We start from the raw sequence: 13,432 nt of genomic DNA, 5'->3' as shown, positions 1-13,432 counted from the left end.
AAGAGACACATTTGAATATTTCATTACGAGTATTTACAGAAACAGAAGCGACTTCTTTTTGTAATATAAAAACAAAATTTGATGTATCAAACAGGAGTACCTAATCATACTGGCCCACATCCAAAGATGGACTATATTTGATGTTTTTTCTAAGGAATGCCTAAATATTCTAAGGAATGCCTAAATATTCTATCAGAGCCATCATTTTGAAAATGTCACTGGTATCAAAAGAGCTATGTTCTGGGGCGCCTGGGTGGCTCAGTGGGTTAAGACCTCTGCCTTCGGCTCAGGTCATGATCCCAGAGTGCTGGCTTTCTCCTCTTCCTCTCTCTCTGCCTGCCTCTCTGCCTACTTGTGATCTCTGTCAAATAAAATCAAATCTTTAAAAAAAAAAAAAAAAAGAGGGGCACCTGGGTGGCTCAGTGGGTTAAAGCCTCTGCCTTCAGCTCAGGTCATGATCCCAGAGACCTGGGATCGAGCCCCGCATCAGGCTCTCTGCTCCGCGGGGAGCCTGCTTCCTCCTCTCTCTCTCTCTGCCTACCTCTCTGCCTAGTTGTGATTTCTCTCTGTCAAATAAATAAAATATTTAAAAAAAAAAAAAAAAAAAGAGCTATGTTCAAGGTTTTCTTTGTTCCTTAACAGAAAGTTCCTCCTGAAAACGCAGCTTGCCTTTAGAGGCAATACTGACATTGACATTTAGGGCAGTTAAATATACTGTATCTATCAAATACTATCTCAGCACAGCACATTTCACTCAAAGTATTTAAAAAAGGTATTATCTATTTTTCTTCTAAGCACTATTAATTAACCTCAGCAAAATGTTCTGTTTTTCTTTATTGCCAAAAAACATTTTATAGTGATTAATTTAGCAGCCTTCTTGAGGGTTTACAGAACAAGCTGTGCACAGCAACGGAAGACCATCTCTAAATAAAACACAAGTGTGATAAGCTGCCCAACTGAGAGCCCAGAAGTGAGTATACTGCATACTTCCTGCTCTTAAGTCCATTCTTTAAGACTTACCTATATCACTGACACTGACCACTTCTGACCAAGGTGGGGAAAGGAGGACTAGAAAAAAGGCCTTAAAAATGTTGTCTGAGACATAAAACAATGTGGACATGCCTCCTACTGGGCAATACTTACTTTCACAAAAGCCCCACTTTTCATCTGCCTTGTAGTCATAGGTTGTAGCACACCACAATCTGCCATCTTCTCTGCCATCTGATGTACAGTCGTCATATTCCTTATCCAGGAACAGAAAAGGGAAGTGGCAAGGCTCCCCATGGGCTGTGCCTTCAATGGCAGTCAGAGCTGAAAAGATAAGAAAAAAATTCTAAACATGAATAGCATTCCGGTATCCATGGATTTAATACTGTCAATTCCAATGATTAGAATTTGAAGACAAAAATACATGATTTGAAATGGGGAACATGAAAGGGTCAGCATCAAATTTTCTTTAACGTGACTTAAGGGTGGTCAACTTAGTGAACATGGCTGGCTTAGTGTACATGGCAGCTCTGTATCTAGCTTAGAATTTCTGAAGATCTTGAGATCTGATAATCTCAGAATGTTAGAAGTCTACTGTAAAATTCCTGGCTAACTAGCACGCAAAAAATAAGGCAAATGCAACCAGATCAATTTCACTACTCAGCATAATTCCCCTCTTTTCTTTCTAAGTCAGTTTCTTTAATAGTATGAAGCTATACAGGAAAAATGCTCCCTTAGGTAAAGTTCATCACTCATGCCTCTGTGATCCCACAGAGATCCCCATCTGTATGATATAACCTGAGGTTCTTTCTTTACCATACTCTTGCTCCCACTAGACCCTGAGCTTGTTAAAAGTAGAGACCAGGGGCACCTGGGTGGCTCAGTGGGTTAAAGCCTCTGCCTTCGGCTCAGGTCATGATCCCAGGGTCCTGGGATCGAGCCCCACATCGGGCTCTCTGCTCCACAGGGAGCCTGCTTCCTCCTCTCTCTCTGCCTGCCTCTCTGCCTAGTTGTGATTTCTCTCTGTCAAATAAATAAAATTAAAAAAAAAAAAAAAGTAGAGACCATATCTCTAATTTGTTCATAAGCTCTTCTGACTATCTTCTAGGTTCTGGGAATTATGTCAGGTGCTGAAAACAAGGTGGAATAGAGGTCTCTGCTCTATACAACTTACCGCCTAGCAAGGAAGAGAGACATTAAACGCTAAGTGTGACCGATGTTATGGGAAGGAAAACCTCCCCTGTCAGGTACTGAGGTTTACTATTGAACTGCACGGCTGTGCAGGAGTAAAGGGTGGATGAATTGCTTCAGGGTGGGGTAGAAGTACTGTAGACAGAGGGGCCCAGGTGCGTTAGGAATCAAATGAAAGACAGCATGGCACTTTAGAAAAAATACAAAGTTCAGTATGTGACAACATGCAGTGTGAATGCCCAAGTAGACAAGAGAAGAGGTTAAAGCTAGAGCAGCACAAAGAAGCTAGACTAAGAAGGTCCTGATAAATCTGATTAAGGAGTTTGGCCTTTATCCTGAGAACAATGGAAACTCACTTAAAGAGTTTTAAACAGAAATGACATGCTCATACTTACACATTTTTATTAAGAGAGTGGACAATGGAATGGAGAAAAGCAAGACTGGATTAAGACAACCAGTTTACAAGTTGTGACATTAGGCTAAGTGAGAGGTAATGGGAGCCTGAAGAAGATAATGGAATGAAAGGAGTGATGCTCAGATACTTGATACTCAAGTGATGCTCAGAAGTAGATGAGGCACCACTTCCTGATTGACTAGATGAGCAGATGCGAGGGGAGGAGTCATGGAAAGCTCCCAGGTATTAGGCTTCAGGAAGTGAGGGGATGCTGTCCTTACTAGAAGAACACTAAAGGAGGAGTACGTTACTGGGTAGGGATGAAAGGCTCAGGGCAGAGACAAGTTAAGCTTTGATCCTGCTATATTCAAATGGCTATAACAAAACCAAGACCAAGATATCGTAGACATCTTTTCAGCTACAGTCAAAGAGGAAGTTCTCCAGTTCATAGATAGACTGGAAGCCAAGAGTACACATAAGAATACCAAGTGAGATGTACATAAGAAGAGCAGAGGGACAGTGTTGACCCCAGAACCATACATGGTTGAGTACACGTCAACTTCCACGGAATGCTTTAACATGGAGAATATAATTGGGCATCAGAGCCTAGTGATTGAGTACAGATTCTGGAGTCAGAATGCCTGATTCAAATCCCACCACTTACTAGTTGTACACTTTGAGCAAATTCACTAATCTCTCCCCTTATCTGTAAAATTATCTGCAGGTAAATTCCTTATCGACAAATAGGGTAAGAGTCCTAGCTGCATAGTTACTCACAAAGATGAACTGAAATAACACACGTAAGGGACCCACCACGTGCCTGCCATTTAAGGTAATAAGCCTTAAAGAGATAACACTGCTACTATCATAGGCACTCCTGCTCTGAAAGCGCAGGAAATGGATGCTCTTCTCACCTGCGCAAAGAAGAATTCATACTAATTTGAAAACTATTTTCAGTAAGTTATGAAAGGCAAAATTAATTTCAAACTGTTTGCCATCAGGCAAATGTCTTTCACCATCCTGGTAATCACTGACCAAAGGCAAATACTTTGATCCATCTGTGTTTACAAGAAACGATCTTTAGTACAATGTATAAGCAAAGTACCCTTTAGCAATGACCTCAGAGGGGCCATTATAACTACACAGTTTGAAAAAAGGCACTCCTATGTACTGCTACTAGATTCAAATTTGCTTGAGAAAAATAGTACCTATAAAATAGCAGTTTGTCAATGTGAATTTCAAATTAAAATACAATAGTTTAAAAGAATATTTGATTTTTTTTGATAATAGAAATTTGTTTTAAAAACAAATAGCTTGCCATAAGAATCCCAGTTTGCCAACACTTTCTAAGTGGTACAAATGTATGAAAGGATTCTTTTCATGTGATAGAACTATACACCAGCAAAGAAACTGGAAAGAACGCAAAAGATTTTGGCAACAAAAGGTTCTAACCTACTACTCATTCAGCACTTACTTAAGTAGAAAGAATCCCCAGGGTGCCTGGGCTTCACCAATTTAGTGAGAGTGAATCTTGATTTAAATAATGTGTTTATTAGTAAGTAACTAGAAAGAAAATCTATTATGTCTCAGGTACCTTCTCCAAGCAATATGACAACACAGAAATTGCTTCTTTTACTACCTTTTACACTTGTTTTAAAGTCTTCTAAAAGTTACTGACTGGGACTTGCCAGTTCCAAGTCAATTATCTCAAGTAGATAGTCCTCACAATAGCATTAATTTCAGTTAATTTTCTTTCCATGAAGAAATTCTGCAAGAATCTCAAAGCTGTCATTTAAAAAACTGCCATAAAAATGGTACCTACCAGCTTTAAAAACTATGGTAATCACGGCTCTGGCACAATGAAGCTGACTGATTATGCAATTTAAGTTAATGATAGCCAGTAGTCAAACCTGACTCTAAAAACGAAAGAGGGAAAAATGTGTCATTAAGTCAATTTTGCACCTTCCTTTAAAAAAAAAAATCACAGTTCTAGATAAGGTATCATATTTTGACTCTACAATAATGACACAATACCACAATCTATTTAAACCCTGATGGTAAGATTTCTATAACTTATGTTATATGAGAATTTATAATAAATAACAGACTGCTTTATATTTAAACTGGTAAAGAATTGCTCTTGCAAAGTCAGTAAAAATCAATCAAGAAAGCTAGAAAAAGTTAAAAAAAAAAAAAAAAAAAAAAAGGACAACCCAAACAATAACCCCAAACCTGGATCTTTCAGTGCTGGCCAGATTACAGGTAAATGGGGACTTTCATACTGCTAGTGGGATTATCATTAGTACCTCTTCAAGAGGGACCTTCAGAAATACCTATTAGAGGGGCACCTGGGTGGCTCAGTGGGTTAAAGCCTCTGCCTTCAGCTCAGGTAATGATCTCAGGATCCTGGGATTGAGCCCTGCATCGGGCGCTCTGCTCATCAGAGAGCCTGTTTCCCCCTCTCTCTCTGCCTGTCTCTCTGCCTACTTGTCAAATAAACAAATAAAATACAGTTCATACTTCGGATCACATTTTTCCACTTCGAGAATGCTTAACTTGTAAAAATGCTCCCGTAAGTATACAGAGATATGTATAAGACTGTATTTGTGTATAAAGATAGAAAACCAGTAAGAATTCAAAGGTCTGTCAACAGGAGACTGGTTAAATTTGCTACAGTAGAGTCATGCACAAAAACCTGGTATAGACAGGAGTAGGGGGTCAAAGGCTAGGTGTCAGGGCAACCTTGTATTTATTTCAAGTTCTGGCAGATTCCAGAAAACCAACAGCTAAGTGATGAAAGCTTCTTCAGAGTAGGAAAAAGTATGTGAGAGATCAGAAAGATGAGGACCAAGAACTGACCAGGTATTCAGCAAAGAGAATGTGACTGGAGCAGAGTGGATTTAGAGGTCTCGAGGGGACCAGAGCATCCTGAGAGTTGGATGAGACAATGGGAAGAGAGGAAGTGAAATTAGTGAATACAGACAACTCTTGTTTCAAAGAATGATGCTATTAAAGGGGAGTAGGGAGGGGCGCCTGGGTGGCTCAGTGGGTTAAAGCCTCTGCCTTCAGGTCGGGTCATGGTCTCAGGGTCCTGGGATCGAGCCCTGCATCAGGCTCTCTGCTCAGCAGGGAGCCTGCTTCCTCCCTCTCTCTGCCTGCCTCTCTGCCTTTTGTGATCTCTGTCAAATAAATAAATAACATCTTAAAAATAAATAAATAAAGGGGAGTAGGGAAGCAGGGTGGTCGCTGGAGGGGGTTTTGGTTTTTAAAATATAAGCTATTACAGCATGTCTGATGCTGATGGAAAGAATCCAAGAGAGAGAGAACAGCGAAAGTGTGGCCACAATGTTGCCATATGAATTAAATTAAATGACCTGGGAATTGTGACATTATTTTTTCCTCATTTTCTAATGGTAAGATAAAAAAAACCCAAAAAGTCAACCTCTAGATCCATAAAAACAAAGGCAAAGCATTTAGCTTTGCAAATTTCTCATCTTAGGAGCTTTAACACTGCCAATTAAGTCTGATATTGTACCTCTAAGTTTACAGGAGTGTTCTGTTTATAAGAAAACTACTTAATCATGCTGCTTGTTTGAAGCAATTTTTTATTTCTAAACATACAATAAATAACAGTTTAGTAGAATGTATTTGTAGTAGTAAATAGTTGAAATACTATCATTTAATGTTAAAAAGCTATCAACCTCAATACATTTGTCATAAAATGCTCATCAGTTTTAGTCAACACCAAGGTAAAAACTCAACGAACCAACCATCAGCAAAAACCCTCAAAGATTTAAGAACAAAACATAAGAACAGATGATTCAAAGTAAACCATACCTGAGATAAAGCAAACGGTATAGGCCAAATTAAGGAGGTATTTACTGTGGAAGTATGGGATAGTAATCTCTTAGGGAAAAATACCAACGTTATATAATCTGCTACAAGAGATTGCTTTCACTCAATGCTGAGAATTACTAACTACAGTTGAGAAATGACTTATGTTAATGAAGGAAGGAAGGAAGGAAAGACAAGCAGACTATATGCAGGGAAGCCTTGCTTTAAGGAATAAAACCTAATTTTCAGAAGAAGAATGCGATGTAGAATATGAGAATGAACAAAACATTAAGATCAGAGTTTACAAGCTAACTTTGTGAGAAATAACCAATCATTTTAAAGTCGAAACAGAAGCAAGCACTGGCCCCTGTGCCCAGAAGAAAGAGACGAGCTCATGACACTTAAGTGACAGGCACTATCAGAAATCATACAGAATGAAACTTGCTCAGGAAAACTACTATTTAAGAAGAGTGAGCATCTCTGAAAAATGGCTTTAAAGACAGTTCTTAGAGTTTCAAACACAAAGATGGTCTCCTAAAGGAGTTTTCTTGCGCAAATAATTTTCCGTACAACCATACAAAATGAAAGAAACAACAAAATCTTTTCATTAAAGTCAGCACCTGTTGTAGAGAATGGTCTGTTCCCTTAGCCATTTATCTTCTGTTAAATCTGATCACTAAATTAAGGTTTGTTTATTCCTAGCCACCCCCATGCGAGTGACAATGGGGTAGCAATGCCATCTTATTACTTAACCAACTTGCTTATTCCAGAACCCAATTTAAGCATGATTTAGTGAAGTTTAAACTCAGTTCCTTTTGTGCTACTTGAAATAGAGCAAGAGGCTCATTATTTGACTTGATTTTACTTCTAATTTTTTACAACCATCTGGATAACATGTTTATTATAGCAAAGACAATCCAAGCAACAGGAAAGTGTACAAAACTAAAGAAAAATCAAAGTCATCTTTAGCTACCACCACAAAGTCCCTTTTTTCTCCTGAGGTAATGACTCTTACTGATGTTATTGTTAATTTTTCTTCTCACTTGCAAATATATGAAAAATAAAAGGGGGGGGGCATTTTTTCACAAAAGGGACCTGTGATGCTTAATTGTGTGTGTCAACTTGGGCCCAGATAGTTGGTCAAGCATCATTCCAGATGTTTCTGTGAAGGTGTTTGTGGAAGAGATTAGCATTTAAATCAATGGACTTTGAGTAAAGCAGATTACCCTCCATAACATGGGTATGCATGCCCCATTCAATTAGTAGAAGGCCTAACAGAACAAAGACTGACCTCCCTTGACCAAAAAGTAATTCTGCCAGCGGACAGCCTTTGGTTCTCTTTCTCTGGAGAACCCTGACCAATACAAGGATCATACTAAGTGAATTATTTATAATATGACATTTCACTTAACACTAGCATTGTTCCAGGTGGCAGACTGCAGATTGGCTGTCAATTCTTTTTTTTTTTTTTTAATTTTATTTATTTATTTGACAGACAGAGATCACAGGTAGGCAGAGAGGCAGCCAGAGAGAGAGAGGAGGGGAAGCAGGCTCCCTGCTGAGCAGAGACCCTGGGACCATGACCTGGGCCGAAGGCAGAGGCTTTAACCCACTGAGCCACCCAGGTGCCCCTTGGCTGTCGATTCTTAACCCTTTCCTCACCGTCTATAGAGCTAGGGATGGTCAAGTGATTGTCTTGGTAGTTGCTTTTTTTTTTAAAGATTTTATTTATTTATTTGACAGTCAGAGATCACAAGCAGGCAGAGAGGCAGGCAGAGAGAGAGGAGGAAGCAGGCTCCCTGCTGAGCAGAGAGTATGATGTGGGGCTTGGGGCTCGATCCCAGAACACTGGGATCATGCCCAGAACCCTGGGATCATGACCTGAGCTGAAGGCTTTAACCCACTAAGCCACCGAGGCGCCCTGTCTTGGTAGTTCTACCAGTGACTCCTGGGGAAGGCTCCTGTCCTTCTGATGCAGGTATCACTTCTTCCTGAGGACCCAGGACCTGGAGGTATTGCCATCACCAGGTGTGACCATATGGAACAAACATGAAGATAAAGCTAATTTACTAAGGAGCCTGAATAGGAGAGAAAGGAGCTGGAGTCCTTGATGGCAAGAGCCCTAACTATGGAACCAAAATAAACCTCTGCTTTTGCCACTATTTGATGGATTTTGTTACCTGCAATAATAATGTTCCTTTAAAAATTTTTTTTTTTTATATTTTATTTGTTTATTTGACAGAGGTCACAAGTAGGCAGAGAGGCAGGCAGAGAGAGAGAGGGGGAGACAGGCTCTCCGCTGAGCAGAGAGCCCGATGCGGGGCTCGATCCCAGGACCCCGAGATCATGACCTGAGCTGAAGGCAGAGGCTTTAACCCACTGAGCCACCCAGGTGCCCCAATAATGTTCCTTTTAAAATAACTATGGGGGGGCACCTGGGTGGCTCAGTGGGTTAAGCTTCTGCCTTTGGCTCAGGTCATGATCTCGGGGTCCTGGGATCGAGTACCACATCGGGCTGTCTGCTCAGCAGGGAGCCTGCTTCCCCCTCTCTCTCTGCCTGCCTCTCTGCCTACTTGTGATCTGTCTCTGTCAAAATAAATAAATAAAATCATTAAAATAATGATGAGGGCACCTGGGTGGCTCAGGCATTAAGCACCTGCCTTGGGCTCAGGTCATGATTCCAGGGTTCTGGGATCAAGACCCACATCGGGCTCCCTGCTCAGCAGGCAGCCTGCTTCTCCCTCTCCCAGTCCTCCTGCTTGTGTTCCCTCTCTCTTTGTGTCTCTCTTTGTCAAATAAATAAATAAAATCTTAAAAGGAAAAAAAAACTGAGTATTCTACAATAGGAAATAACACGATGTAATAACTTCCCTTCTTGATGGCCATTTATTCATTAAAAAAAAAAAGCTTACTCGGATGAAGTGCAGAAAACAATTGCCATGGGCATAGTTGTTATCCTATGAAAAGTGGGCCCTTGGCTAGAATCTGGGAATTTCTACTTTGGGAGGGTTCTCACTACCCTGACAGAAGTGACTTATTGTGCCTAAACTGTCTGTACAATGTGGTTTATGCTCAACATGTGTTTTCCTTCTGGGAACCTGCAATTTTGGTACATGCCAGGCCAAAAGTGATTACATGACTAGTCTCCATTAGAAACTCTAAGCACTGGGTCTCTAATGAGCTTCCCTAGAAGATAACATTTCACATATGTTGTCACATGTGCCGGGGGAATTAAGGACATCCTCTGTGACTCCCCTGGAAGAGGACTGTTGGAAACTTTTGTGTCCTTTGCACTTTGCCCCATGCTGATTTTGCTTTGTATCCTTTTGCTACAATAACTCACAGCTGTGAGTACAACTGCATGCTGAGTCCTCCCAGCAAATCACGGAGGTCTGGGGACCTCTGAAGTCAGGGGCATCAGAAGTAGGATTGGCTAGGATGACCTAGCCAGTTAGATTAGATGAGCAAGATAACCCTGACCCACTGAAACATGGTGAAAGCACCGTTAGGGAAAGGAAGGGGGAGGGGACAGGGTATGATGAATCTTTGGCAGCCAGCCATGGTATGCAGCCGCAACTGAGTCACTATCTGTTGTGAGAAGTAAAAGTTACCCGTGGAACCTGAAAATGATAGATCCAACTCTGGGAGAGCAGGCTAGTTGCTTTTGGCCATGATGGCTAAAACAATGCCATTGGGTTTTATTTTCTCCTCCAGATAGGAGAAAGGACTCCCAAATTCCCAAAGTGAACAGGCCAAAAATGTTAAAAGTTTACAGTGCTCTCTCTTCCACGTGGGTTAGAGGGGCAGCATGGAAGGTAAGAGGGAGTAAAACTAGATCCCAATGATGTAGGAATGATGCTGGGATTCAGAGATGATGGCCAAGAAAGAATTCTTGAGACATCTTTGGTGCAAAAACGTCATTTTATTAAAGCACATGGACATGACAGGAAAGAGCTGTGTTGGCGTTATGAGGAGTGGCTCATTATATCTCACCTTTCAAGTTGAGTTGGGGATGGGGTTAGGGATAGCCAAGTCTCTAAGGAATTTGGGAAGCCAGGTTTCCAGGACCTTGAGGGGGCTAGCTATTGTTGGGAAAAGGTCTTTTTTTTTTTTTTCTTTTTAAGACTTTTTAAAATTTATTTGACAGACAGAGATCACAAGCAGGCAGAGAGGCAGGCAGAGAGACAGAGAGGAGGAAGCAGGCTCCCTGTCAGGCAGAGAGCCCGAAGCGGGACTCGATCCCAAGACCCTGAGATCATGACCTGAGTTGAAGGCAGGGGCCTAATCCACTGAGCCACCCAGGCATCCCGGGGAAAGGTCTTTTACTACTGTCTCATAAAACTTTAGTCAGGAGACTCTTCAGATGTATACCAGTGCGTCATATGCTTGGGGAATGATTGCCAACATGTATCTTGACAGACAGAGATAAAAGAAGTTTCCAAAGGAATTTTAAAATATTAAAGTAGACTTACAGGATCCTGGAGGGTCGGGCAAAGATTAAGATTGCCTTTTGCCCTTAGCAAAGTATTAATATTGAGGCAGCGGAGTTCCTAGAGGAATGTCACTCTGCCTTTTTTAAGGACTTATGAATGGGCTGTAAGAAGTAAGGAAATTTTTCTTTTGCCTTTGTTCTCCAAATCACTAGGGCTGAAGCAAAATTTTAGATAACGCAGAAAGAAAAGGGAAGAAGGCTGCACTCTAGCAGTTTTTTTTTTTTTTTTTTTTTTTTTTCAGTCCAGCTGCTGCTGCAGTGGTCTCCCCCACTCCCCTTCCTCCCCTGCATTCCAGCCTGGATCTTCCCTGGCAGCTCTCACGTGAACATGCAAATGATGAATTTACTTCCTGACAGTTAAGTAAATTTGCAATAAGGAAAAAAAAGGATTCTTTTAGTGGCTTTGTATTTCTTGGCTATCACAACTGGATGGATGAGAAAAACTGATACACGATGTTAAATGCTTTTAATTCCATCCATGCTTATAATTCCATCCATAATTCCAATCACCCTGATCAGCAGAAGCTACAAAGAAGCAATGTGTTAGTGGGACAAACGTCCTTGCTTTTTTGCCGCCAGTAGGTGGGCTGGAATTAAAACTCTTGAGTATTGGAAACAGAACAAGTCTCTGTAATTGCTGGGTTTTGCTATGGAAGATATGGATGTTTGCTTAGTAGAGCCCCTGTAAAAAGGGAGACAATAAGAAAGAGGTGATCTACAGGTGGAAACACACTTTTGGAGTCCTAAAGAGCAGGTTTTGATTGGTTAGTGAGTGCTTCTGAAGGTAGATGTCTGACCTTAGGGTCTGATGTTCGTATGTTTGTGTGTGGGGAGGGAGGTGGGAGAGAAGGACACACACACACACACAGAGAGAGAGAGAGAGACAGAGAGATAGAGAGTGAGAGAGAGCTTGTGCATGCCCAAAGACCAATAAGACAAAAGCTGTGGCCCAGCCTTGCATGCCACCTGGACTTTTTGGCCCTGTAGCATCTTGCCTCTGCTGCTGAAAAAAAGCCTCTGGCTTTTAAAAAATCCTGAATTCACAAATTCTATTTGCTTGAACTTGATTCAAAGCTAAAACCTGATGCTATCTGGGACAGGCTTCCAGCCTTGGTGGGAGCTGGACCAAACCAAGAGCAGCCATAGGCTCAATAAACAGAACTCAGATGCTGTGGCCTCTGGACATTAGGCCACCTCTCTCTGGGGCCTCATACTGTGAGGAAAATTGTGGATGCCCGGCTGGAGTGTCTGGGCACAGACAAATGTTCATAGGAAAGGGCTTGCTCTCTGATGGGACCATCTGAAATCAAGCTGCTGACTGGCTGTGTATTTCTGATACAGAGACTGACCACACTCTTAACTTGTGACTATTGTCCCCTATTTGCTCCTGGCAGGTCAAGTGACAGAGGGATTTCCAATCCTTGTGGAATAGGCCTTAACTTGTGCCTGGCTCTCCTGATAAGCCGCCATCTCCAACAAGGGACTAATTACCTGACTGCTTCCCTCTTCACTTCACGCCTCTCTCTCTCCCCCTCTCTCTCGTGCACGCCTTAGTGCGATCTGACTGTTCGGTGCAGCTGTCCTCAGAGAGGGGTTGATCTTTTCTAGGCTGTTTTACTGGGTAAGTGATCAGAGTGAAAGAGGTGGGACGTGATGTAAACGTATTTTGAAATTTTTTGAAAATTCAGGACTTTTGTCCTGACCAAGTTTTGAACATGATGTTTTTCTGGTTCAGCTGTATAAAAATGCTTTTCTGTGAAGATGTTTTGCCTTTCTTACACAAAATCCCTCCAAGCAAAATGTCTGGATTAGAGTAGGGGATGACTGAGAAAATAAAAAATCATGACTACTGAATGGAAACTCTGATTTTGTAACAACCAAGGAAAACAAACTGAAACCCCCGCGCCTGGAGAGGCATGAGTGAGGGGAGAATAATGGTGTTTTCTGAAACTATTTCTGGAAGCTTCTTCCCCTTCCTAAAGGAAAACTCTCCATGCACTCTGATGAGCTGTTGAGAGTGCTCTGCATTCAGACTGTGGAGGCCCTCATACCAGACAGGGCTGACTGTGAGACAGCAGGAGGTGGCCCAGTCCCTGCACCTGCCATGCAGAAAACCTCCACATGCGGTCCACACTCGTGAGGTGGATGAACAGTGTCATGGACAACAAAACTGTTTGGGACTGACTGGCAGTTCCTCTGAAACTAAAAAACTCAACTAAAGTACTTGGACTGGATACCCTAGAAGATGCCCATAGCAGAAGGCCACATCATCCTGCCTAACATATGTCTTGGTTGGGCTGCCCCAGTGATGGTAAACTCTGTTTCCAGGGTTACCATGTGTGCCCTCTGGACTATAGTTCTATATGTGCACTCTATCACGACACTGCCTCAGGTTCAACTTACTGGCCAGTTGTGCTGGGCCTGAATTGATGGCTTAAGGCCAGGTTAAAAAAAGTTAATATAGATATTTAAGGAGGAAACCATCTGGTCTCTATGGTTAATGGGACTTGTTAATTGGCTGGGTGCAGGACTCA

General features: G+C 41.7%; 1 protein-coding gene across 1 annotated transcript in view; it reads right to left on the bottom strand.

Annotated features, from left to right (window-relative positions):
* Positions 1-13,432, bottom strand: part of SEL1L (SEL1L adaptor subunit of ERAD E3 ubiquitin ligase) — a 58,619-nt gene that overhangs the window by 33,347 nt on the left and 11,840 nt on the right. The window contains exon 4 of the mRNA XM_046008051.1: positions 1,144-1,311. Coding sequence (XP_045864007.1) covers positions 1,144-1,311 — 168 coding nt within the window. The remainder of the gene's footprint in view (positions 1-1,143; positions 1,312-13,432) is intronic.

The sequence above is a fragment of the Meles meles genome, chromosome 6, assembly GCF_922984935.1.
Source record: "Meles meles chromosome 6, mMelMel3.1 paternal haplotype, whole genome shotgun sequence".
In the NCBI taxonomy this organism is placed as follows: Eukaryota; Metazoa; Chordata; class Mammalia; order Carnivora; family Mustelidae; genus Meles; species Meles meles.
Note: the sequence above shows the minus strand (reverse complement) of the source record. Positions and strands in the feature narration are given on the sequence as shown.